The 27,269-nt window shown below is 38.6% G+C and overlaps 1 protein-coding gene across 1 annotated transcript in view; it reads right to left on the reverse strand.

The window, feature by feature from the left end:
* Positions 1-8,079: 8,079 nt before the first annotated feature.
* The window catches only part of LCOR (ligand dependent nuclear receptor corepressor), a 60,331-nt gene continuing 41,141 nt past the window's right edge, over positions 8,080-27,269 (reverse strand). Inside the window, exons 5-7 of the mRNA XM_058840838.1 lie at positions 23,378-23,665; positions 20,411-20,504; positions 8,080-17,640 (exon numbers count right to left, since the gene is read on the reverse strand). Of these exons, the coding sequence (XP_058696821.1) occupies positions 16,671-17,640; positions 20,411-20,504; positions 23,378-23,665 (1,352 nt within the window). The 3' untranslated portion in view covers positions 8,080-16,670. The remainder of the gene's footprint in view (positions 17,641-20,410; positions 20,505-23,377; positions 23,666-27,269) is intronic.

Consider the following 27,269-nt stretch of genomic DNA (forward strand, 5'->3'; position numbering starts at 1 on the left):
CATAACAGCTAGGGTGGAGAAAAAGCACTCTCCTTCTCTAAATTAAAAGCTGAAGTTGTGCAAAGCACAGCCAAAATAACTATGGAAATATTGCTGCCAGGTTCTCAAGGCCCCTGAATTTACTCCGTCCTTGGTGACGCACATGGGGATGGACTGAGCTTGTATTTCAACTGAAAAGCAGGAAGAAACAAGTTATAGATGGGTTTTGTTTGGCTGGGGTTTTTTGTCAGCTGCATGTATTCATCAAGGTATCCAGGTTGTACAATCGGCCAACTGACTGGACAAATAACAGACATCCATTATAGATTCAGACTTTTAACCCTTCAGAGTAGTGTCTTTTATTTGTTTGTTTATTTTTTTAATTAGTTAAACATTAAAAATCACTTCTCCCCACCTGTAACCAAATAGAAATTTAACAAATCAAAGTTGGTTTTACATTAAAAAAACCCAATAGCAGCCTCAAATAAGTTTTGCTATTTTATATTCCTGTCATAACTTGCTTGACTCCCACCTTCCGCAAAACCCAACTGTATTCTACAATAGTTTATCATCACTGTGATACTTCTAATACAATATTTAATGACTAATTAAAAATTTTACCACTGAGCTATTGCTTTAAAACCAAGGGAAATTTATCATGTTGGAAATATTATTCTACGTATCAACTTTCAAACCCTTTCCAGAATTGTCCTTGCTAATTTTTCTAATTATCAAGATCATTTGGGATCTTCCCTTTAAGGAAAAAAAAATTACCATGACTATTTCTTTCTGAGGCAGTACCCAGAATCTTTGCTGAGCTAGGTGCTCCAAAAGGATAGATAGCACCAGAAGACCAGAATAGATAGAAAAACAGGCAGCACCAGAAGACAGATAACAAAAGCATGCAGGGCAAAAAAAAAAAAAAGAGTTCTTACAATGATTTTCACAGCTTTGCACGTTTTAAAAAAAGCAGCACCCAGTTAGGAGAAGGGAGAATGAACCAGAGGGACTGTGGAGTAGGGAGGGATGCCGAGTATCTTTAACAGTCCCAGGAAGATATACTGGCTCTGGAGCTGAGGTGACACACAGGTGTATGGCCTCTCCCCTGCTCCGAGTCCATCGCTGCCAGTTCCTGTCTGTCCTGCAGCAGACTGGGGACAAAGCTCTCCCTCTCCAGCCTTCAGACATGCACACATAGGTCTGCAACTGCAGAGATTCAACAACTAGCAAACTACCAGTGAAGGTGCACTCATCTGCAATAAATGAGGGCTTGTGAGAAGGATGGGTTGTGTGGTGAGAAATTCCATCTTCCCCTCCTGAGCTGAATGTACACTGAAAGGTGGAAGAAAACTCAAATGCATTGGGCACCCTCCCCTGAGACTTTCCTGGTCCCAGCTCCAACAGACACGTCGTGCACAGCCATTGCCTACTTTTAGAAGTCTTCAAGGATTTCAAATTCTCCAGTTATCCAGGTTGGGTTTTTTTTTCCAACATGGATATAAAAAAACAAATGCAGGAGCTAGGTAGAGCACTCACTAGAGATAACCACACTCAGCACAGCCCGGTTGCCAAAGCCTGGGAGGGGCCAGTGGAGACATCTGGAGAGGAGAGGGTACCCTGGGTGTAATTAACAGATGTTGGGGGATATGACCCCATTTCAGATAACCTGGAGATTCAGATAATTGGGCCTCAGATAATCAAGGCCACATTATTAGTAGAAATAGTATCACAACTTCTAACGGCGGCACTCCCCACGAGCCAACGCCATCCCTCCTTGCACGGGAATGCCTGGTGAAATACGAATTAGCGATTTGATACATGTCCATGCTCTCTGTCAGCTGCTGGGCTGAGCAGCAAAGCCCGTTTCTGATGCACCACTTTGGCTGGCTGCTTGGGAAATAGGTTAAGGCAGAGATGTGGATTGCAGCCCTGGATGCCTGGGGACAAGGCTGTCTCAGAGCTGACGGGCTAGGTAAGCTCTATTTTGAAAGTGGGTTAATTTAGCTGCCATTCAACTACCATTAAATGATGTAGGTTAATTTTATAGTCAGATAACTATTAAGAAACCAAAACATAAGGCAGGAAATGTCTCTATGCATACCAGTGAGGAGAGATTTCCTCTGCGCTAATGCACACCCCTCCCCTTCAGCTCAAACCTCTCATCCTTCCATTTCTGCACATCCCTCACATAATTTTTTTTTTTAACCCTTGTCATTACACACTCTTGTCCTTCCTCCCTCTCTTAAAAGACTCTATTCTTCCTCTCAAAAATTCACCTTGATATCCTGTCTCACAATCATTTTTCTCCTTTGTTTCTACTGGCACATGTCTAAATGCTAGAGGAAGACGAACAAAACCAAACCACATCTGACCCCAGCAAATGTCCACTAAGAAAGGGTCCATCTTCCCCCACACAGCCAATATTTGTGCAGCTACGTGGTAAATTGAGGTAAGGAAAACCTTGAGGTAGGAAAAACACCTTGCTTAGTATGTAACATTCCATCACTACTAATACACCCAGTTTACTTCAGGGATATTTACCATATTTAAAGCCTCCTCAACTGCCATTTTACCCTTTATAAATGGATGCTGCAGTTGAAATGTACTTTATGTCTGTGTGACTTTCCACAGCATAATGATAGGTATTGTTTGTTTCTTTATACTGGTGACAAAACCCATCAATTGCTGGTTTGTCATAAAAGGAAAAATAAAATGAAAAAAATTATCAACAACAGCTTATGCCTGCAAAGGAACAGATCCTTTGGAAAAAGCAGAGGTGACTCATCACTCCTCACGTGCAGAAAGGAAGGAGGAAGCATCACAGCCCTGCAGATCCCCCCGAGATGCCTTCACGGATTGCCTCCCTCTGACTTCTGTGCTTTCCTGGTCCCTCCAGCAGGAAAATGAGTCCTTAACCTTCACAGAGAAAGCCAAAGCCATGATGACCCATTAGCACATGCTGCCCATCAAGCAATCACAGATCTCCTCTACCACAGACGTTTTTTATCATATTAACAGTAAGTGCACTACACAAATCCTGAGAGCTCACAGAAATGAACTCACGCTTAACCACACAGTTGTAACGAGACAATAGTGCTAACAGGATGTTGGATTTTGCACTGTGCTTCTTATGACCAGAAAAATGCAGAACAGGACCATACCCAGAAATCGCAGCTAAACCACCTCTGAGAAGCCCTCCTCGCAGCAACTCAGATGTTCACATGGTGACACCAGAGCCCATACAATGCACATCATAGGAATTCTGACCCACAGAAGGTGAGTACCAAATCCCCTGTTGTCCTGCTGAGGCCTTGCTACTCTTATAAATCTTGCAATGAAAGTGCTTTTACTCATGAGCTATAAAAGAACAGATGAAAAAGCCAAAACCCAACCCCCATCAATCTGCTCTCTGCCAGCACTAAGCCACTACCTTTGTCACTTTGATTTTAAGCTTTATAATTATTATTCTATTACAGTATACATTATAAAACTATTATTCCAAATTTAATAATATAATTGAGTGCAGAACATATTTCTTTTAAATCCTGAGTTACATTATTTTTCCTTTTATCAATTAGCAATCCAGTCTACACTCAAACAAAAGTAAAGGGACCAATGTAAGGACAGGTATGGGCAAGGTGGCTAGCATTAAAGAGCAGACATGTGGTCACCCTTACTATACACACTTGTGTCTGTTAGAGAAAAGCCAATACAGGGCCTGAAACAGGAGAAAAAAATCTACTTGCTTTTGTGCATGAGCAGCAAAGCTGCTGAATTACAGCTCTAGTGAGCAATAAGGCGAGGCAGCTGCCACCATGGTCTGACCAGAACTTAGTTATTAACAACCACACTTGAGGTACCAAGTAAGCTTCTTTAGCTTTCACAACTTGAGCTGATGCTTGATGGATAGAAACAAGAAAGAAACTTGTATCTCTGTACAAACAGTATATTTGCTATGATAGCTTCTCATGCAAAACCAGAATCTTACTGGTTCTTTTTTACAGTCTCCTTTCAAAATCAAATTTGTTTTAAACCCTTGATAACACCTCACATGCAGCTAGTTGCTTTAAGGGCCTGAAAGGAATCTGAGGAAGATCCCATGTGTGACCACAGAGCACCTGAAAGCATGAAAAAAGTATACTACCATCTTCACCTGAAAGGGGAATGGGGTGGAAACTAGTGGATCCTCCAAGCAACCACCTCAGGCTTAGATTATAGCAAGGGACCCAGCATAAATAATGGCTTTGTGCATGAAAAACCTCTTCACACGTGCAGAGAAGCTGTTTGGCTTCTCCTGGTGTCAGATTTTCCCTGCAGTCCCAGAGTAACTCAACAATTAGTGTCAGGGCCTTCCTCTAAAGCTCAGGAAGAAGGGCTCAGCTTTAAGAAAGGAAATCATAAAAGCCCCTTTCAAAATTAGGAATGTCATTCCAAATGAGTTAAACAAGCCCTACACTTTAATAGCTGGGCAGGAGGGATCTGGGACATGTGACAATAGGATCTTGGTGCACATCAGCAAAAAAAAAAAAATAAAAAAAAAAAAAAATCCAAACCTTAGCAGGTGTAACCTATTTTAGCACTGTAATTTTTACAGGCAGTTTGCTGATAATCCTGTACAGACAAACCACTCCTCCTGTCCGCACACGGCTGACTGATCTGCACCTGGAGCAGGAGCCCAGCAAAGGTAGGCAAGCAAGCTGTGACCAAGCCAGGCCTGGAAACCACAGCCAGGGAGACAAGGCAGAAGCCACACATCAACAGATCCACTGCAGGCTTGAGTACAGGCGACAGCTGAAGCCTCTGCCCCATCCCTCATAGTGCTAATGCGAGGGCTGGGTGGGTTATGGTCCAGGACTCCGGTCAGCTCCTTAGGGGGATGCAGCTGTATTTTCATGTATACAACTTGTGTATGTTCAGGCAGCAGTGCTTGTATTTCTATGCTCTGAAGCATACCTTAAGCGCTTCTAATTTTAGTTGAGCTTTTAAACAATTCCTGGAAATCTGAGCTGTAGCCATCTCATACGAAAATCTGCCTTTTAGTTAAGTGTGTTGGGAACAGACTCCTGCAGAGCTGTGAGACACCTGCAGAGGAGGAGGCAGCAAGAGAAGATTTTTAGAAGTTCTATTTCAAATGTGATCTGTAATTTTGATACATTCGAAGTGACCAGTAAAAACAAGATGCAGTTGTTTTGTGTTCCCTCTTCATTATACCAAAAGGGAGCCTTTAAAGATTGTGTTGTCTGTGGTTTTCAAGTAGGTGGGTAAGAAGGAACTTAATTAATTCATAATTCATAGGTGTGAAGTCATTCACATTTCTTTTGATTTTCCTACTAGACAGCTGAGAACACCTTGGATTTCAAGTTAGAGAATCTGCATCAGATGTACCAGATCAGAGGAAACAGCACTCTCACAAATAGGGATCCTTCCAGCATTGTAACATCTATTAAAGTGTCTCAAGAATAATTACATTAAAAAGATCAACTTTCTCTTTAATCTCTTTTCCATCTTCATTGTATCAAAGTCCATAATCCTAGATTTGCCCTAACACTTCAAGCTCAGTTTTTTGAAATTGCTTTTCATCTGTACCTCTGTTTCTCTGTACATGAATCACATTCCTAAACAGGTCCAAGAACCTGCTACTCACTTCCAGTTAAAACCTCCGTTCAGCCAGTAGCCTTGTTTGGGCATCTGCCAGATCAGTTGGCAGATTAAGAAAACAGTGATTTGCTGAAGTATCTTCCTGAATCAGGATTTAATTCCTCCCCCTCCCCCAGACCCACTTTTGTCATGCCTCTAGGAAATTAGAGAGCTCAGCATGCTCAGGCAGGAAAGCCACTGATGATCCGTCTTACTGCAGATGCCAGAGCAAGCTCTGCACTGCTGCTGTTTGACTCTGAGGAGCCACGACACAAAGGCTCAGCTCTGGTTACACTTCTGGGAAGGTGAAACTGTGATGCTCAGGAACTCCCTTAATTAAACCAGCTTCACTCACAAAATTTAAGTTTATTTCCAACTTTCAGATCCTTCATGCTGAGCTCAAGGAGTTGCCTCCTTACAGGTTTAGTGTAAATGCCAAAACTTGCAGGCGCACTTGAAGCTGAAGCTTCCTGCTCTTCCCCTCCCAGCAGCTCTCACTTCCACAGAGGAGCAATGAGCAGAGCCTCTCATTTCACATCTGAGGGAGTATCTGCATTGTAGCAAGTGACCCAGGTGTATGTGGGGGTACAGTCCACTGCTACTCCACAAAGGATCTGTAACTTCAGAAGGTGACCAGATATGCCCCTGCAGGTACAAAAGAGGCAGCTGACTCTTCAAGTAACAAACTGAGCAGCTCAAAACCAACCTGAGTCCAAACAAGCTGAGGGAAATCAGCAGGTGACTTTTAAAGCTGCCTAACAGGACTACTTGTGTTTCTTTTCTACTTTTATAAGAGACAACAGCATGGAAGCTTCTTTCTGGGTCTGGGTGCAACATCTTGTGCAATCTTATCACAATACAGGAAACAGCTTTTAAAAGAAGAAAGCAAGGCTGTGTTCCTTTAAGTTTGAACAATTTCCTCTTAGCAGTGAGACTATCAGCAAGTCCTTCAGGAAAAGCAGAAAAACTTGGTATTTGTGATGATCGCAGGGGTAAAAATGTCAATTAAAAACATTCTGGGATAAGCCTGCATAGTGCAATGCATCCTAAAGAATGGCAGATGGGAATATGGTTCATCACTTTCAAAGGCTATTTTCATAGATTTGACAGATGTATTCAGACAAAGAGAAAAAAAGGAAGATAAATTATAGTTTACTGCACGAGGCTTTCAAGCTATTTACACATAAAAACTCACTATTCCTGAATAAGTGTAAGATGTAGCCTCTAGTTAAACCAAGTTTTTTATTTAAGAGAGATTTGCCTGGCAAAGCTAAACCAATGACAACACCCAATTACCATTTTTCTTTTTGTTTTTAATATCGGTATTAGTATACAAGGAATACAATAATTAGTTTGTAATGGAACAGTTATTTAAGAATCTTAAAAAACAAAAAAGGCACTGAAAAATGTAAAACCTAAATTACCTACTTTTCAATAACAAATGCTAAGAAGGGCAATTTCTTAGGAGAAAAGATACTGTGCAGCATTATGAATTTTCCTAAAGCTAGGAAATCCCTATGCATCACTCTCAAAATCATCCTAGAACTGAACACAAAGGTTAGCAGAAATGCCTAAACTCACGTGGGCTCCATTATACACCACTTAGTGTAACCTACTTTTTAGTATTCAGCATTTCAGTATCAATAATGCATAACGTCAAAAGTAGTTCAACCCAAAGTACAGTCACGAGAAAGTAAACATGGATCATGCAGAAGGGCTGGCTGCAGTGTGGTGTCACTGCTGGATGTGCCTTGTGCCCCCATGCAGGGGGACAGCAAGATGGAGTTGCTGGAGCTTTCCCTGTGCTAATGGGGAGCTGGGGACCTGCCCCCTCTGTGGAAGAAGAGCAGAGAAAATAAAGCTGCAGAGGAAATAAAAGCAACACCAGTGCCCTGGTGAGCAGCTAAGCAAGATGTCTGTGCCTGTGTACGTGTGCTCCAGTACAAAGCTCTGCTGCCCAAACCGGTGCTCTGCCCGCTGCCACCCCACAGCCCAAAACTGACCCACACCAGGCTCAGGCCATGCTTCCACTGCCTCCGTGCCTACCTTGGCTCATTACTAAGTGCTCAGTGAACATCACTACACCACCTTTTCTTTTCCCTCCTGAGAGATTGTTTGTTCTTCACTGGATAAATTATTTACCATTAAGGAAATTAAGGTGGCCAGTAGGGAAGCACAAATTAGAGTACGGGAGTTCATGAGACTGGGCTGCTATGAGACAGCGTTTCAGCTTTCACATGTATTCCCTACCCAGCTGCTAAAGCAGCTTTATCGTCAATCCTATTTAGGACAAGAACCCAACGGAGTATGGAGCTCAGTCCTGCAGCCAGAAATTGCTTTACCTTCTATTTCACGTCCTCCCCTGCTTCTCACCCCTTGTGATAGTTTGTATCTCATATCCTTGGGCTATTAGTACAGGCATTTAGAAAGCACATTAGAAACAACAGAATTGGAACCCCTTGAAGTTTTTCACAACAAAATTTATTAGAAGAATAGTGGTTTTGAAAAGTCTAGCATCCAGTGAAAACTACCATACACAACGTTACAGCTGGGAATGTGTTTCCAAAATGACATGGTCAAATAATACAATGGAGCCATTAAATCTTACACATGCACAACAAGAGAATTAGCGCTTTGACATACAATGCAAAAAATAAATGGACCACATGAAATAAAAATTTAAAAGTACTTATCACATACATTAAGACACAGCTTATTTAGTCCAGTCAAAAAATCAGAACTGCATTAAAAAAATTAATGTAGTGCAATCAAACCAAAAACCTTAATTTGTGATCATAAGTGCTCTACTACATAAAACATTGATCATAGCAAGGAACAAAAAATTCAAATCACACAGTACAAAAAAAATCTGTAAATAAATATAAACTACAGTACAAGAGAAATATTAAATTATACAATTCCGTCAAACTGTAAACAGTATATTGAAATGAGGTCCATAAGAGTAAAGGGGGGGTTCCTGTTTTTTTTTCCCATGACACTTGAACTTCTAGAGGTCAGAGAGAAATGCCATTTTCCATACTCTTCAAAGACTATGGGTTACATAAATAGAAAGAGAAGACTTTTTAGATGTAAAGTGTCAAATAATATAGCAGAGGTGTTGCTGACTTGCAACTGCCAACAGATCACCATGAAGGCAGAACAGCAGATTTTAGTTTCAGGTTTGGCCTCCAGGTGAGCGTAGCACAGAGGCCTGGCACTGCAAGTGTTCAGTGAACAGTGCTCATCTTAAAAAGGAGGCACCTCGAGAGCTCTGGTCCTACCCAGAAGGTGGAAGTAATTATGGACAACCTGGACCTCTGCTGATTATCTGACAGGTTTACACGCTTGTCATACAAACACCAACTTTGGCAGAACAATTACTAATAAACTCAAAGCACTCCCGGCCCATTGGTTTCCATCACAGTGGCCAGTGCACAGAATTCTCTAAGGACATTGCATAACTAGAGTGTAGAGGTCAGACAGCCAAGGACCCGTGCTTGAGGTTAGAAGTAGTTATGGTGAGAGAGAAGCAAGAGCCACGTTAAGAAGCTGCCTCTGCTGTTCACAGAAGCAACTGGGAATGTATTTCATTTTTAGCTGCGCTGGCTAGTAGTGGCATTTTAAAATATATAAGTTTAAGATAACATATATACTATATATGTATATAATATAATACATATTATATAATATACATAGGAATTTCTTACAATACATACCAGGAACCCCCACGCGATCTGCTCAGTAGTAATAACTGAATATACAGAATGCCACTATAAGTGTCTGAGGCACTGTGTGCTGGAGAGTAAATATGCAGCTTTAAAATCCGTTTGGCTGAGTTATACCTGGATACCTGAACTGAGTTTTAAGTTGACATTCATCAAGGATGTGCTATCAGCACGTCAAAAGAAAAGCAAAACAAAATACAAGTCACTGCTAGGTTTAAGAAGAGAGTACAAGTACCTGAATTGAGTGAGGATAGTGTGTAAACTGTCCCTGAGGGTTTTTAAACAGTGTGTGTACAAGTTGGATTCCTAAGAACATTAGTTTAAACTTACATTGCGGACTGATAAAATACCAATGTCTGACAATTTAACAAGTGGAGGTTAAAAAGAGTTATGAGCAAACACTCAAAACATTTTATACATTTTAAAGCAGCAGTAAGCTGCTGTAAGCATACATCCCATCAGTAAGAGCAAGACATGGGACTCAGATAAAGGTTTCTATTTGCAAAAAGCCCATCATATATCGATAAGTAAAGAATATTCACCTGCTAAATTAGAATGCACCTAGTTACAGACTAGCAATTCAAGATTAATTTTTTAATCAAATACTTTGCTATACTTTGCTATTACATACTAAAATTCCTTAAGCTCACTAATGCTGGTATTCTAATCTATTTTTTTTTAAATGTTCCCCCTTCATTTAAGAAATATACCATTCCACAACTTAAACATTAAGATCCATTTTCAGTCCTCAGATGTAAAAAGCATGTCAATGAGTTTATATTAAAAATTTACATGGTAAAAAGGCTTGAATTTCAGCCAGAGATTCTAAATACTACTCATTCCCTGAAGGCATAAGGGAGAAAGAATCCCTACCCATTTTTCTTGTGATATAGTTTTCAAACTGAACATTAAACAATGGTCAAAAATGTTTATTTTTTTCAGTTTGGGAAACTTCCCTTCCCTACCCATCATCCCAGATTCCCAATGTTAAGCCCTGAAATGGCCTACTGAAATGATCAGTTAAAAATACCAGGCATGTATATATACATCCCCTGCCTGAACTCCAGAAAATTTTGTTGTACTGGTCTTTAAAAGACAGATTAATACCCCAAGAGACCTTGTGATCTGACCTGACAAGCTGTTAATGATCCTTGATTGTATATTTGAAATATCTCATAACCTGAAGACCAGATTTAATTAAGACTCTGGCATTGTAACAGAAAAAGTGCTGCAGTTATTTATCCCTTTTCTGGTACTTTAGAATAGGTCAGACAAGTGCTTTTTATAGTGACAGTAGAAGTTTACATGCTTTCACGCAGGCATAAAAAGTATTATCTGCAAAACTATTTGAGAAATGTAGCACCAAGTAATTGATAAACTGTTTAAGTAGCTCTAGTAGCATCTTCATTATTTCTGAGTAGGAAAAAATATTAAGATAAACTGTGCTAGGTGATGATGAGAGAAATTGTTTTTGATGTTAACTTTTCCTGCTCCAGTCAGAATGAAGCCTTTGTCCTAATCCCTGCTCTGTAAGGTAGTTATCATCTTGAGTCCTCCTAAATTATACTTACCAATTCAGTAGAGACAAGCACAGGGGCACAGGTCAGGATGTTTGTTTTTAAGAAGGTAAATTAAATGCCCTGGACAGGCTGAAAAAAGCCTCCTTCCTAGTACATCACCCAGGAAAATTGATTTTGCAACTGGGCTAAGAGATTTTTGTGAGAATTAAATAAAGCCCTCTTAATACAAAGGTTTTTATGACAATACCTGAATATAGGCATAATTCAGTAGGACATGAGGTCCAAAACTGCTGCTGTAATACTGGTTTAGAGACTTGGCCCCAGTCAACGAAAGAACAGGAAAGAGCGAGAGAGATGGACACTTGAATGCTCCAAGTACTTAACAGCTTTTTCTGGTATACATGAAGTGCATCTACAGATCATTTTGAGTTTGTAATATCTCTCTGCCTAGTGGTCACCACAGCACACTGTGTTTATACACTGGATAATCTGAAATGTGTTACTATAGTGGCTACTTTATCTGCTACATTCATCAGAACTGCATACAATAGCAGTGCAGATTTTCAGGTTTCTGAAGGTTCCAATTACTGAATTTTCAATATAATTCAAGATCAAGTAGAAACCTTTATAGTACCAAAACAAGTCTCAAAATTATTTTCTTACAGCTTTCTAAAACAATATTAGCCAACATTATGTACTGATGCCAAGAAAAACAACATTGAACTAGACTGAAATTACATTTAATTTCTGAAACATTTGTGGGGAATACGTAAAGGTTTTTGATCCTCATGAAAATGAGGGAAACAACCCTTCCCATTCTACTTCTAACATTTGGCAGAGAATTTAAGCTATTTAACATATTGTGACAAATCTTTCAGTAAGGTTAATAATTTGCCTTTGTAAGATTTTGGACTGCAATAAGAGTATGCATTCTTATACTGAAGAGTTCAAATTTTGTCTTCACTGAAGAAAGAGGTCTTTACATTACAGATGCAGACACACTGTTTTTGAGAAAAAAGGGAACAGCAGAGTGCTCCCTTCACTCCTTGGACACTGTGTTCTTCTCCTAAGACTCAAGGACATCTTAAGAGCATTACTTGAAAGTAAACTGGAAAGAAACACATGGCAATTCCAGTTTTGCCTGTATAACAATCGTTGCAGATGATACAAAAAGCAATTCAATCAGAACTAAAAAGTTGTTTCACAAAGCTTACTCAACCCTAAAGCCCCTGAATCACTTTGCCAGCTCCCATGAATTTCCAGAGAAAGGCAATGTACTCCCAAGTACTCATGGAAGAAATATTTAGATGCAAATGTTGGCCTGCCACAAGACAAAGCACAGACTATTCTTTGTCTGCTCTTACTCAGTCTAAACACAAGTGCAGTTACCTCCTGTGTTTAGGAATATCCTCCAGCAGTGGAATGTTCTACATAAGAGGTTGTGCAGGAGTTGTAAGAGAACACAGAAGCTGAACGTGTTCCCTTACTAGAGGCATTATCCTATCTGTACCCCTGCATTGTTAAGAAGAATTTTTTCTCCAATTGCCAAAAAAGTTCAGAGCTTGAATTCAGGTCTAGCAGTAGGGTTGGTAATGCAAGCATCAAGATTATGAGTTCTGCAACAAAAGAGAAAATAAAGGCATACCTGTATTGCTTATGAAGCAACTTCTCCTGTGCAACAGGGAAAAAATGAGAAATTCTAAAGGAAACTGTCTTGAACCTTTAGAAAAAAATCAGGGAATGACTGGAAAATAAATTATCTTTAGACAGAAATAAAAACAAGTCCAGAAACGTGTCCCTACAATATCTAACTGGAAACGTTCAACTCTATAGCTGTACTCAAGCATTACAGCCACAATAATGCCTACAACACTGTGGAATGAGGATCCAGCTGGCTGAAAGTGAGGTAATAGTTTGTAATAGGTCAGAGTTCTAAAAAAGCACTTTTACATCTTACAAATCCAAATTAAAAAAAAAAAAAAAGGACACATTTCATACATGTTGGGCTTTCTCACCAGAACTGTACGATAATTAACTCCACACCAGGACCCCTACCACACTAAGCCTTACTCATCTTCAATTATATGCTGCAGCAAAGATTTACCAAGCAACACCTAAACTTCAGTACAATATGAAACTTCGATTCTTAAAACTTTATACACACAAAATATAAAATTACTTTTCTAGGATGGGGTAGGGGAGGGGGATTCTCCTTCATGGTACTTGGACTGAAAAACTAGTTTTCAGAGACTGCCACAAATATAATTCACAGTTTCTTGCTGTCAGGCTTTTTCAGCTACATCAACGTAGTACACAACAATACTGTTAAGTCCAATAACTACATCGGATGGACATTCTCGGGAATAAGAGAAAACTAGTGACAAAAAATACCCGAAAGGTCTCCTCCTAACAACGTCTCGATTTTTACAGGGTTGCAGTTTGTCTATGTTACACGTTAATGCGATCTCAGAAGAGCAGCAGGAGAAGGCTTTAAAAAAAAAATAAAAATTAAAAAAAAAATAAAAAATCTTTCTCCTGTCCAAGTGATCCAAGTAACATAAGCATCCACTTACCAGAAATAAGATGAGAAACAAGGCTTTTGTTACAAAGACCGCAGTGAACCACACCTTCCCACACCAAAATATGGTCAACCAGGGATTTTGGCCATGCAAACTGCTGGTCAGCAGAAAATTAAGCATGCTAATGGACAAACATTAATTCCAATCATATATTTAAAATGATCCCAAATACTACTAGTTAGCTACACTGAAAGCGCCTGCAAAAAATATGTAGTGAAAAAGGAAACAAAATCTTAGTGATCACTGCAGCACTTAGAGTGATACTAGTCTTAAGTGATGAATCACCTCAGAGAAAATACGTTAGATGGGACTTTGAAACAAAAAAGTAACATTAAAAGGTGCACCTGAATATTACAGACTAAATTTACAAAACCTACAATAAGGTAAAATATATATCTTTTGAATATTCAGCAGCTTTTTTTTAAATTTGTTTTTATTTTTTGAGAGGCTCATGAAACTTTAAAAAGGGACCACTAACTAATCTCAACCATGCTTCACAAAACAATAATGGCTATTTCATATTGCAGTTACCAATGTAATGCAATTAGTGCTTAAAAAATAATCTACACTTTTTATTTTTTTTCCTTTTTAAACAGAGACCTTTGGAGGAAATATGGTTGTTCAAAAGCTTCTCGAAAAAGAAAGATTACCTGAATATTAAGTTATCACAGATCAAGTGTTGTGTTTAAAAGCTTTGCAGTTATGAGTATTACAATCTTCAGGTCTCAGGACATTTAAACTGAGAAAGTTACGTGTTTGGTTTGTTGTTGTTTTTTTTTTTTTTTTTTAAATCCACTTTCTAACCAAAGCAAATAAAGAGTACTCAACTTCTCACTATCTATTTACAATTCTTAGCCTACAGTCTGAAATGACAAGACAAATTCTCTTTTAAAACTGCAGCATGAAAGGGTAGGCACACCATTCTTCTGCTGCACGATTGTCACCCACTTAAACATACACATACAAAATATTTATGTTAGTAAAATGAGCACTCCACGTACACTACAGTGACAAGTTTTATAAAACTCAACTTGTGTTTCTTAAATAAGGACAACTGCAAAAGGTTAAACCTCTCTCAAGAGTAAAAGTGTGTTACTTTTTCTTTTTTTTTTTTAACTTGCAACAAACTTTCTACCATAACCTCCAACAGCAGATGAAACCACACCTTAAACTGCGCCTTTATTGCAATCACCAGCTAAACTGGAACGTATTGAAGAATTTATATACTGCTACTGAGCTTAAACTGCTTTAAATGCCAAGATGACAACTAGAAAGCTACAAGGAACCAGGATTTTGAGGACTAAAATATATTAAGTAAACAAAAATAAAGTATACTTGGGGCTAAATGCCCAATCCATTTCAAGAATGAGCAGTGCATATTTAAAACAACAGCAATGGTGTGCCTAACCTTTGAAAATATGAAGTTGCTGGGGAGGGGGAGAGGCTCATAGAATCAATTGTTCCAGAAGTCATTCAGCATCCCTAGGGCTACCTAGGCCACCCTCCCATGAACTTTGAGAAATCACTTTCACTGACATCACTTAATGTTCTCACACAAAAACTCCAATGCTTCTTTTGGTTGTGCAAATGGGGAAATAAAAAAATGGTAATTCTATCTACCTTTTGCACAGATTAAGACCAAATTGCTTCTACCTGAAAAACCAGCAATTACGATTTGGTCATGTTGTGGTAAATCCAGTAAGCTCCACTTAGTTACTGACCACTCCCGCAGAAAGTATCAAAGATAAAAGTTCAGTACAAAACTTAGCCTGGATCTCCATGTAATCATAAAGATATCACAATATTGAAAAAAACCCCAGATTTGTGGTTTACGGAGTGCTTTTTTTTTTATGGTGTTTAAATGCTTATTCTAGCATGTGCTAAACCACTATCAAAATAGATTAAATAAAAACAACAACAAAAAAGCAGGACTTAAATAAATTCCTGCTACTGGCAACTGTAATATTTAAAAAGGAAACACCCATTCACTGAGTGTTCGACCCTGACAGTATTACAGATAGATATGATGCAGAGCCTGAATTAGATCAGGCTACCAGTGTTTTACTTCTTCCCTGAACATTAACAAGCTCCTTCACTAATGTGGATATTTGGGCAGACTACTGAGGTTGTAACGTTTGAGATCACCATTTTGTGGGCTATTTTTTTCCTTTTTTTTTTTTTTTTTTTTCTTTTCAGTATCACAGTAGTTTGTTACACAAATCCCCCATCCCTGGATTAGAGTCATTTAAACTAGCTGTTGGGACCACATAGTTTAGTAAACTAAGAATCAAGTCTGTAAAAAGTGTAAAGGTCACAAAGAACCATAGTTCTGGTATAATGAGGCATACCCTAACACATCATTTAGTGTACCCTGGCTGCTCCTGACCGTGAGAAGCTTGTCTTCCGTGAGATAAGGCTACATCCTCAAGCAGGTGAGTCTAAATATCACCCTTCAAAAACACCAAATAAAATTACAGCAAAGGTAGTGTTATAAATAATTAACTGACATTATCTGAAGGTAGTGTATGTAAGTTTTCCCTCCCCTCCCCTCCGGGTGAGCACTAAGCAGACAACAAATGGTAAGTAAGGTTAATTTAGAAAGAAAACAGTGGAGAGCCTAATTAGACCCAATTGATTATCTATCTAGGTGACAAATCTGAGTTCAAGAGAGGTACCATTCCTAAATAATTTGATTTAGCTCAAATCTTTCCATCAACTGGATCAACAAAAATAAGGGGGGAAAAAAGATTTCTGAAATATTTTTGAAGAATGACAGTCTGGCTTTCATTTGAAAATTGCCTGGTTTTAGGAGAGTGTCAGTTTAAAAAAGTGGACTTATTTCTATAAAGGCAGATATGAAAAATCCAACATCAGAAGTTCAGGCAGGCTCTACAAGCAAGATGTCCACTTCTACAGATCTGCATTCTTTGTGAGGTAACTCAATTCTCTATTACAGAGAAACATGCAAAAGGCAAAAGAAAAAAACAAAGAATAAAGAAAGAAAGAGGGCAGTGGGCAGGTGAAGGAGGGAAACTGCGCCATACCAGGCTGGAAAAATTTACAAATGTGACATTCAGAGCACATCTTTCACCTGTGTTCACGTAAGTCTATGCTAAACTGCAAAGGAAAGAGCACTGCAGTAAACAGGAGACTCAGGTGCGCTCAGTGATGGTTGAACTATGCAGTAGTGCTCACCCAGTTTGCAAAGTAATTGGCACTCTACAACATCCCTATTCATCCTTCAATTCATTTGCACTTTGTGCTGCTTCTCCCTGGGGATCTAATTCAATCTTTACTGAAACATCCTGCCCCTCCGACCTCATTAATTTCATTTTTTTCTTTGGAGGGTTTTTCAAAGTGCCCAGCCTCTCTTTAACTTTGTACTCCAGTGTACTGTGGGGGATCCCATAAATACTCTGAGCTTTGGAAACACTCATTTTCCCGCTCATAACCACAGAGATTGCTTCCTCCAGTATCTCGCTGTTGTACTGTCTGTATCTCCCTCTTTTCTTCCTAGGTTGCTTGGAGCCAGGATCTCCCTCTTGATCTGAGGTGGGATATGGCTGTCCAGAGGTAGACTGCTCAGCATCTGAGCCCCAGGAATCTGGTCCAGCATCCAGCAAACTTCTCCTATTTTGTTTTGGAAGGATAGCCCTTAACTTTTTGCTAAGCGCGCTCTCCGTTTGTGAACCCATTACCAAAGAGCTATAGCTGTACTGGTCACCAGTGCGGGACTCCCATGAAAGGTCCATGCCTCGAACTTGTGGTATCTTTAAATCCACAGGAGATGAATGGCTCACGTCCTTTTTCCCATCCTGTTTAGTTTGAAGTGCCATTTTTTGAAAGGCAGAGTTTTCTGTAAGAAAAGGAAGGTCACTGATGTTGCTGAGTGCACCATTTCCCCTGAATTTCATGCGGCTGAAATTGAATTCGTAGTGTGGTTTTGCCCAAGAAGCCTCCCTGGATAATATTAAGTGCTGTCCATGATTCTGTAGTCCAGATGGCCCATGGCTGGCAGCTGTAGAAAACTGGTTTCTGCTCAGCAGTTCTTCACTAATCTGGAGTGATCGAGCCAGCGGTACTTTAAGAGATGTGGAGTGGCCATAACCTTCCCTGGTTCCATCCTGCAAGCTTCTTGGAGGTACCCCATCACCACTCTGTAGTCCCTCCGGATGGTGCTGGCTGGGTCTCCCAGGTCGCCTAATTGGATGGAAGGAAACTGATGTGAGCAGGACTTGCACAGGTAGGGAGGGATGGGTGAGGGGGCCACTCCTTTATTAGAAGGCCTTGCTTGGGTAACATCACTTTTTGTGTTATTTATTTTTCTCTAAATTTTTTTTTATTACTTTAATATTTTTTTTAAGTCTCAGCATCAGTCAGTTTTAAAACTTGTTCGCAAAAAAAGAGAAGCTTTTTGGGCAAAGAAAAATGAAACCTGTTGGCTGGTCTCTGGTTGGGTTCACAAATTCTCGGAGTAGAAAAGACTTCGCGCAAGCGTCTGAAAATAGCACCTTAATTACAAAGTAGTAATCAATCGCCATAGATCTACACACAACTGTGTTACTGGTGTGACGTTACCACTAAACAAGCACAGTAATAAAAGAGTAAGCCAAAGTGCAATATATTCAACATGCATATATGACTGTCACCTGCAGTGTCTACACATAGGTGGAAACCCTGGATAGTGTTTGCTTACATTATATTGAAGAATTGCCGCTCAGGATAAAAGAAAAAGCTTAGCAGGCCTCAAAGGTATTTGCCTGACTTTCATTAAGCACCAAATATGAAAGCTGGGATACTGCGGATCACAAAGAAAAACGCTGCATTATACTAGACTTACCAAACTGCTCTCTTAACAACTAATTGCATATATACACAGCCCTGAATCTCATCTCTTATAAAGCATGGCTAGGAAAAGGAAGATCTAAGCTCCAACTGTCATCCAGATCAAGGGTTAACAAAAAAAAAAAAAAAAAAAAAAGAAAAAAAAAAAAGGCAGTATGTATTTTTACCATTTCCCTTTCATCACAAGTGTTCTTTCTATGGAATTAAGTACTACTGCTGCAGAGAATCACATCTATTTTAATGCTTCGATTGCTTAGCCCCCTGTAGTTATTAAGTCACATTGGTTTCAAAATCCACCTCCAAATTTCTCCATGTTCAGCATACAAATTAACAAAGAGAATCTATTTTAATGCTCTGGGACACTATACTGGTGTAAAGCCCTCTGGCTAAGTCAGCATTACTTAAGGATAGGACACACAATACTGAAAAGCTACATTATTATTTTTAACATCACACTGGAATTAAAAGAAGTCTTTAGAGAAAAGACATCCACTGAAAGAACCTGGCATGTAACATACACAATGCTTGATAAACATGCTGCTCACTTCTCCCCAGGATGCGACAAGTCATAGGATGTGCACAAGAAAAGTCAACAAGGATTCAGAACAAAATCCAGACAAATGGATCAAAGTTTGCAGTTCCAGAGAACCCTCTCAGACAATGTGCATTCTCCACCCCTTCTACAGCATGTATCAGCATCACAGTGTACAGCAGTGATTCTACACCTAAATAAAGGTCATACTGGCAGCTAACAGAGAGTTACACCTGAACTTAGTGATGTTAAACAAACTGCAGCCAGCCTCATATACCACACACCTGTACAAGTAACCACAGGTGCCAGTATGCCGCATCCTCTCTGGACACACAGGACTGAGCAGGACAGTGCCAGATGCTGGCCCTGCCATTCCTGTGTGTTGGACTTTGGCCCCCACTTGATTCACAAACAAGGGAACAAACAATATAGAGCCTCAGTGGCTTATGCTGCCTTCCTAGGCAAATAAAGATGGAAATAACCTGCTCAGAATTAAAAGAGAAGTGGGGAAAGTTTATGCTAAAGAATTGTAAAAAGTATTAAGAGTAAATTTTAAGGAAGGATTGAAGTATTTTATTAATAGAAATATTAAACAGAAATCTTGAAAGGAGAAATCTGAGACAGAAATATTTTTCCAAAGAAAAATGCAAAAATTCAATCAGCTGTTATCAGTACATGGGATTGGTGGTGGAAGAGGGTTGCTAGCTGAGATTTTCAAGTTTTTCAAAGGCTACCATAAAGCTAAATCCAGCAATTTATAGCACTTTAAACCATATACTATTTCTGTACTTCAATAAAAAAATATTTGCTCACAGTAGCTTCAAGATAATCAACACACAAAACTCCTCTGAGTCCCAGTCAGCCTCTCCAGTACAACCCTGACTAAGAGTAAAGGGTTTCTAAATGTATGCAAAGGGTGACCATTAGAAATATGAAACCTAAAGATTTTTTTATTTACCAGCATTTCACACTTTGAACTGATTAGGAAAGAGTAGTATACCACATACTTCGTGATTATTTTTTTAAAAATCTTGTTTAGTGCTACAGAACAATTGCAAATCCAAAGTTACATTTAAAGTTTTCTGAACTACTAGACTTCCTGCCCCATGTCCTTTTTTATGCTGTGGTTTATACTAGGGAATATTGACAAAAATCATGCAGTGATTTAAATCTAATTCAGCATGGTTTATCACCCAAATAATTGTTACCTCTAAAATAAACTTTCCTGTTAGCTAACTTTGCCCTAAGTGAAATGAAGTCTAAATATACTGCAAAGCCTCTAAGACTCCTCATGCATTTAAATAAACTCACATCTCACAGAAATCACCTCTAATAAACCCAAGAAACAGAAAGATCTCTGGCTAAGTACCAAATTGGCCAAAAGAACAGATATTAACTGCAAGTTAAACCTATCTCAGTTGGCAACAACTCTTAATTTGGCAGGTGGGGTGAAGGCATTTGCCAAAGGTACAAATTGAAAACACATTACTCCAAAGGGTTAACACCAAAAGAAAGTTGAAATTAACAGGAACTAAGTACACACTTTTAGTAAAAAACTGTCTTAAAATGTCATAGTAAGTTGCTTTCTCTTACCCATTTCCCGAAGTACTGGAGCACCCTGGAGAGTGACTCAGAGAGGTGCTGCCAGCACAAGGACTCTTCTTAGTGGATAAATCAAGCACACCGTCTGTAGAGACAAAAGAATGACTTCAGTGTTTGAAGAAGTAGGATCAGCCATGCTGATCTTGTCTTCAGCTGAAAAGACAAAGCAAGTCTTCTGAGCTGAAGTCACTTTTAGCACACATTTTTTGGTTTATTGTGATTTTAAACACAGTAAGGTTTAGATTTTTTTTTGCAATATGGTTTACATGTGACTTCAATATAGTCTTCAGAAATCACAATAAAAATTAAACAAAATTAAAAGTGTATCTGTTACAAGAGACATAGAATAACAAATTACCTACAAGTGAGAGTTCTGGATACAACAGAGCCTATCACATAACTACCTCTCAGTGGTCCAGAACTGAGACAATCTTCAAGATTCGTCAACCTGAGATATTCATCTCCTTAAAGGGAGGCTGCAAATCAGTTTTCAAATTGATTTTTTTTTTTTTTTTTTTTTTTAAATCCGAATCCCTTGTAGGAAATTTCACTGAGAATTTCATATTGGAAATTAAATGAATACACATCTAGATGTGAGATTCTTTCTCATGTAGCAGCCAGCTTCATCTACTTTTTTCATGTCTCAAATGGGTCCCTACTGGAAAACCTGCTGCCTTTCTCCTCTGTTTTGTCATTTTATTCACTCTCTTCCAATGCCAAATTGGTTTTCCTGTTAGACTGCTTCCTCCACTCTCACTAACAGCACTTCCTCATGCTCCCCCCATGCTCTCCTGCAAACCCTTATGTAAAGTCTGCATTTATAGGCACCAGAAAAGGAAGCATGTTTCACCAGAAAAGCTTTGGTCCTGCTGCGCTGAAGCAGGTTGAAATTATGGTCATTTTATAAGGGCAACATTGTCATTGAAGCAGCCCAGCCATCTGAAGTTCCTGGAAACTTTGAAACGAGGAAGTTATGAGGGAAAGATAAATGAAACCTGTTGGCAGAGTGAACTTGAGACTTAGCAGAGCTCCTCACTCATTCCTTCTAATCAAGTGAATACCACCCAACACAAGAACAATGTAAGACAGCTTTCAGATTGCTGAAAGTTCTCATTTGACATATGGAGAAAAAACATGATAAACAGTGAACTAGAATTAACTTACGGAAAGCTGTTCCACCCACTGCATTTGGGAACACACCATAACCCAAACTTAAGCAAGCAGAAAATTAATTTTTTTTTTTGAACAACACTTATGCAGGCACAAGAGACACAGACTGGATCAACTCCTTCCTTCTTTTCAAGAGGCTGGAGAGCACAGGCAGCTGCTGGAGGCACTTTCATCCATGCTTTCTCCCTCAGAAGGGTCAGTATAACCCAGAAGCCCCTGAGGGGAAGCAGGGCCAACCTCACACCCTAGGGAGAAGCTAACAACTAGCTGGGTTCCCCTCAACCCACTAGAACAAAATATAGCACACAGCACAACTAGCAATCTTTCATGACAGCCTCTGAAATCTCTCATTAACAAGTTTGGCAAAATTTCTTTCCAATTACATTAAATGTAAATTGGGAAAAAAATTTACATCAGCAAACAGATTACTGTATAAGTCAATATGCACATGTTTGATTTTCATAACAAGTGTTATGAACATTATACATTATCTTACAGCTTCTTCCATCACATGGTAGCTAAAGAGCAGTTCATATACGTGCCTTCTTCACCATACACAATCCTTCAGTTAAAAAGGAGCAAAGCAAAACTGATTCTCTCCCTCTTCTTTTCAGCAAGAAGTTTAACAATGAGAACAGCTTAACATTTATAAACATACATGCAAAACACACTCACAAAATGCATTTATAATAAAGACAGCTAGAAAAAAATACCTATCAGCCAACTGTACAGGTCCACATTTCAAGAGAGACACTATTCAACCTCTCACTGCAGTTTGTAACTGAAGTGCAACGACAGCTTTCAGTACTGCTGTAAGTGCAGTATGTCCAAGCTGCATATTACAGGACACATAAAATTATCCTGATTACAAAAAGCTTCATAAACCAAATTTAAAATAATAAAAAGATACCTACTCATCTGTCCTAGATAGAAAAAGGTTATTGCTTTTTTATTTTTTCTGCAGGTACCTTTTCCATTTGCAGATGGACAGCCTACTGTGACAGAGTGACTTCAAGCATTAACATTTTTCTGAAGAAGGGTAAAGCCTCTAATTTTAATCAGTACGACACACTTAGGATTCAACAGTTTCAGAAAAGAAAAGTTCATATACTATATCACTCATAGAATTTGCTTCTTTAAAAAAAAGGCATTTTTGATGGAAAGCAAGGTTTTTGAATTAAAATAAGCTCTGAAACACTGTTACGAGTTATTCAATCTGTGCTCTGCAGAACCAAGTCTATTTTTAAGGTAGAAAAGAGACATTTCTTCCAAATGCACAAACCTTAGTTTAGTGCAGTTCATGGGTATCATTTTTATAGCCTTCACAAAGCAGTTTCTCACAGACTTTTAAATGATACTCTTCTCACACCACGACCAGAAAGAAAATAAATCAGCCTTTCAGTCAGACTGTGCACTAACATTCAGGAAACAATGTTATGATTTTCATAACCACATGAACTTCTCTTATCAGCAAGCATACAGTCTATTTTGGCAGACTGTTTTTTGCAGCTCCCAGTAGGAACAGCACATTTATCCTCAGAGTCTAGAGCATGTCCATCCCCTTTACCCTTCTTCAGAAGAATCTCTCATGTCTGTGGGTCTACATTCCTTCAAAAAGTCTCTTCTCTCCCAGCCACACTGAACTAGTCATTATTTTGCTGTAAGAACATCTACTACTTTCCCACTTTACATTTTATGCAAAAGTGCAACCTTCTAATTGTCTTTTTCTGTAACAAGAATGCCATTAATGGATTGCCATAGGATGCAAGACACTGGTAAGAGTCCTACCTTGTTCACTAGGTTCTGACTGAGACTTTCTGACTGTAAGGTCCAGAGGTGAGTCTTGGTCAGCCATGAGCAGTTTGCTGAGCACAGGGTTCTGAGCAGTTGCAGCCGTGGGAGAGGAGGCGACCAGAGATGCTTTCAGCAGGCTTTGGTTCTTTGTGCTATTGGGCTGGCTGGAGTCCTGAGTAGAGCTATTTTTTGAGGTATATTCAGCAGCAAACTGTCGGATCATTCGCTGCATGATCTCACGGGCCACTAGGGGAATATTGGGGTCAGAGACCCTAGGACTGTCTGCAAATATTAGAGATTTCTTTTAAGGAAGCACTTTAAGTAAAACAGCTTTTATATTAAGTCATTTTATTTACAAAAAAAATCAAGGGGAAAAAAAAGCCAAAGATAAAATAGTTTCTGTAGAAAATGTACTTTAGTCTTAAAATACCTGAATAAGAATCATTGCTAATTCTGGTACAGCCTTCCCAAAATAACACTTTGATAAAACAAATACACAATCTCATATTTTGTTTTAAAATATAAATATATTTGACCAGACCTTTAAGAGGTGTGGAAACAGAAAAGTGCCAAGTAATGGAGCTCATCCAAAGATACTGAACAGGTTATAGAGTGGAAGAATTGCATAACTTACCTGCAGCTACAGAAGGGTAAATGGTGAATAAAGTTGCAGTAATGCCCCATAAGTTTACTGAGAAATAAAGCCCTATAGATCTGATAATTTAAAACTATTCACATAAAGATCAAATGCTCAAGTGTCTTCTATCTCATTCTATCTATTCCTTTTGATATTTCTACCATTGTAATCAATGCAGGATCAGGAATTACCTACAGAACTTGCATATACACAAAACCCCAAGATGTGTCACATGACAAGTAATTCTATTTCTAGAAAAGCTGCTAAATCTATTAGTAAAGGATGTGAAATAGAACATGTAGATATTCCAACTTATTTATATGAAATAGTGTATAAATAAAAAAATACCTGGGCATGCGGGCAACCCAAACATTTATTGACAAAAATCACTGTTTTAATCAGTAAAATGTGAAAGTAAATCTCTAACTCCTAAATCACAAAAGCTAAGTCCTGCTACTTCACTTGAAACACTGTTTTCTGACCAAATCAGTTTTGGGTGTTTTTAAACAAACAAACAAACAAACAAACAAACAAACAAACCCACACCCCAAAAAAACCAAATCAACAACAACCACTAACCACCCACAACACCCCCAAAAAAACCCCAAAGCACAGAGAACCACGCCACTATTACAGAAATGGCTCAAAAGGTTTGATTTTCTATTACCAAAGAAACATTCAGAAAAAAACTATACAGCAGATGACCAAAAAATCTTTAAAAGCAGCTCTCAAGAGGGAACAATAGAGAAGTATTTACTACCTCTTCTAAAAAATTGCCCAGGTTGAAAGGCAATCTATTGAGATTGAGCTATTAGAAGCATTAGCAAAATCTTCTGTGGGACGCTTTCAATGTTAGATTTGCCTTTTGCCACCATTTTTTTGTCAAAAGTACATCAATCCAACAAATCAGCTTTACTGTCTGTGTAAAAGATGACTGACATGAAGGTTTGAGCAGAGCTGCCCACAAATCAAAGAGCAGCAGTAGCAGCCTGTTTATTGATGAAACACAATATTGAGCTCTAAATGCTTATCAAGCCAAACTCCTTTCTGCCCAGCTTTCTATAACTAAGATCTTATACAGTCACCACATACTTTCTTATGGTAAATTTCAGCAAATCTCCTAAATTTCCAGGATGTTTATGTAAATATGTAACCATTTTTTTTTAAAACATCCTGTACATTTTACTTGTTATTAAGTATCAAATACTACAGTTTTAAGAAGACACCAAAAAATGAGCCAAACTTTAATTTTGGTACATTTATAATCTCACTTGCTTCCCAAATGGTCCACAAGGACGCCAGCCTGGAAAAGTGTGGAGGCATTTCTTCAACTTTTCTAATCTCTTCACTATAATCTCCTGAAGGATATAGAAAGGCTCCAGGGAGGCCCAGAGGGACATGATTTGATGGCATGATCACAAAGATACCAACTGTTTGACATGTGCTTGCAGCATATACAAGTGGGGCTGGCAGGAATGCAGATCTCTATGGCACTTTCGTTTTCTGAACGAAGAATCAGGCCTTTAATGTGCACTGTGTTCATATGTTCATTTAAAAAATGCTTACATCTGAACATATTTACACGTTCAGAAATAAAATATTACATATGTCTACAGCCATGCATCCTTGTAATCTGCAACTTCAAAGAATCAGCCCAGAATGACAACTTTCTAGTACTGTTGAAGATAAATGCACTAATTCAGGTCACAAAATTCCATTTTCAAGCAGAAGGGTAGGTACCTTCTTGCCTAATATAAAGTCTGAATGCTAAGGATTAAAGCTGCTCGAAAGTGAGTAGAAAATATGTGTTGGTGCCCCTCCAGCATCACTTGAAATCAACCAGATATTTATCTTGACTCCACCTGTCCTGGGTTTTTTTAAGAAAATAAAACTAAAATTAACTAAAACATAGAAATTCTCAGAGAAGAAAAAATACAGCAAAAAATTATCAGCTATAAATAGTTTAAAGCAGTACCTCTGAGCTTTAAAGCCTTAACAGCTTTTGTGTATATTTACACTAAAATCTTAAAAGGACAATATCAAACAAATAAAGGTATGATTTCATTAAGTCAGAAGAAGGTCCTACCACAAAGTAAAGGTAACAGACAACTAAGTACTACCACTCTGCTTTGACTGGAAAAATATGAATATTTGAAGGAAGTGTTACTAGGTCAAAGTGCCAGTGACACAATTTTCAGAGAAAGGACTAAGATTAATGGCCAGTAAACCTATTCAAAAAGTTTGCTGATCTTGTTAATTCCCTATTCATGTTCAGTATATGAATGTGTGGCCAGCATTCAAAGAGAATCTGCATTTTCTCTATCTACCTGGGCTACAAAATTCCCATCTCAAATGTTACTGGCAGTGAAAATAGAAAGAGGAAAAAACCTAATTGCTGGCATGAAGCCAGGTGAGCTCAGCATGTCTGAGCAATGTAGGAATATCAGAGTTCTGCCATTCTTTGTGCCCTCTTTCGTACGACAGTGCCTTGGGATCTCATGGCACAAGCGTGAGTTAAATTTCAAGCAATCTAAATAGAGGCAAGCTTGAAAATCATACATTAAGGATTCAGAACTGACTTTCTGCCAGGCTTCTACCCCTTGCCTACTACTCTTGCACCAAGCACAGCTTTGTCCAAGGAATGAAAATAAAGGTGTATTTTAAAAAAATTTTCAAAGAGTCTTTGACATCTGACATGTTTCATTATCTTTATTCTGGGTATCCAGCCATGGACAGAGCATTACACCCTTCATTAGCACACTGCAATATCTGCTGCTGGCTCCCCAATGAATTTTAAAAAGCGTACTTTCCTAAAAGACACATACACACATGTCAGACATGAAGATTTAAGTTTAATGGTAGAGGAATGAAGCCTTTAATAAACAATTTGGAAATTATGGCAGGTTTTTTTTTCCCTCACCAGAAAAAGCAATATGAAAAAAAACCCTTGTTTTCTCTAGACTTTCGTTTTCTTAAATTCCTGCTGGATTTGAAGATAAATGGGATAAACTCAAATGCAAAAGGAAACATTAACCTTACAAGAAAAAAGAAAACTTGAAAAGGAAACCTTGGAATAAAGGCATTATCTGAACTATCAGTAGTAATGCAGTAACTATCCTTCCTACCATCCCACATGTATTGCAAAAAGTATAGAAGCATCATAATGTGTAGCTTGTATTTATTCATTTGAGTCATAAAAGAAAGGCTAAGATAGTGTTATCTACTTAAAACACCTTTAAATATTTTGGT

Source organism: Poecile atricapillus, chromosome 6 (assembly GCF_030490865.1).
Source record: "Poecile atricapillus isolate bPoeAtr1 chromosome 6, bPoeAtr1.hap1, whole genome shotgun sequence".
In the NCBI taxonomy this organism is placed as follows: domain Eukaryota; kingdom Metazoa; phylum Chordata; class Aves; order Passeriformes; family Paridae; genus Poecile; species Poecile atricapillus.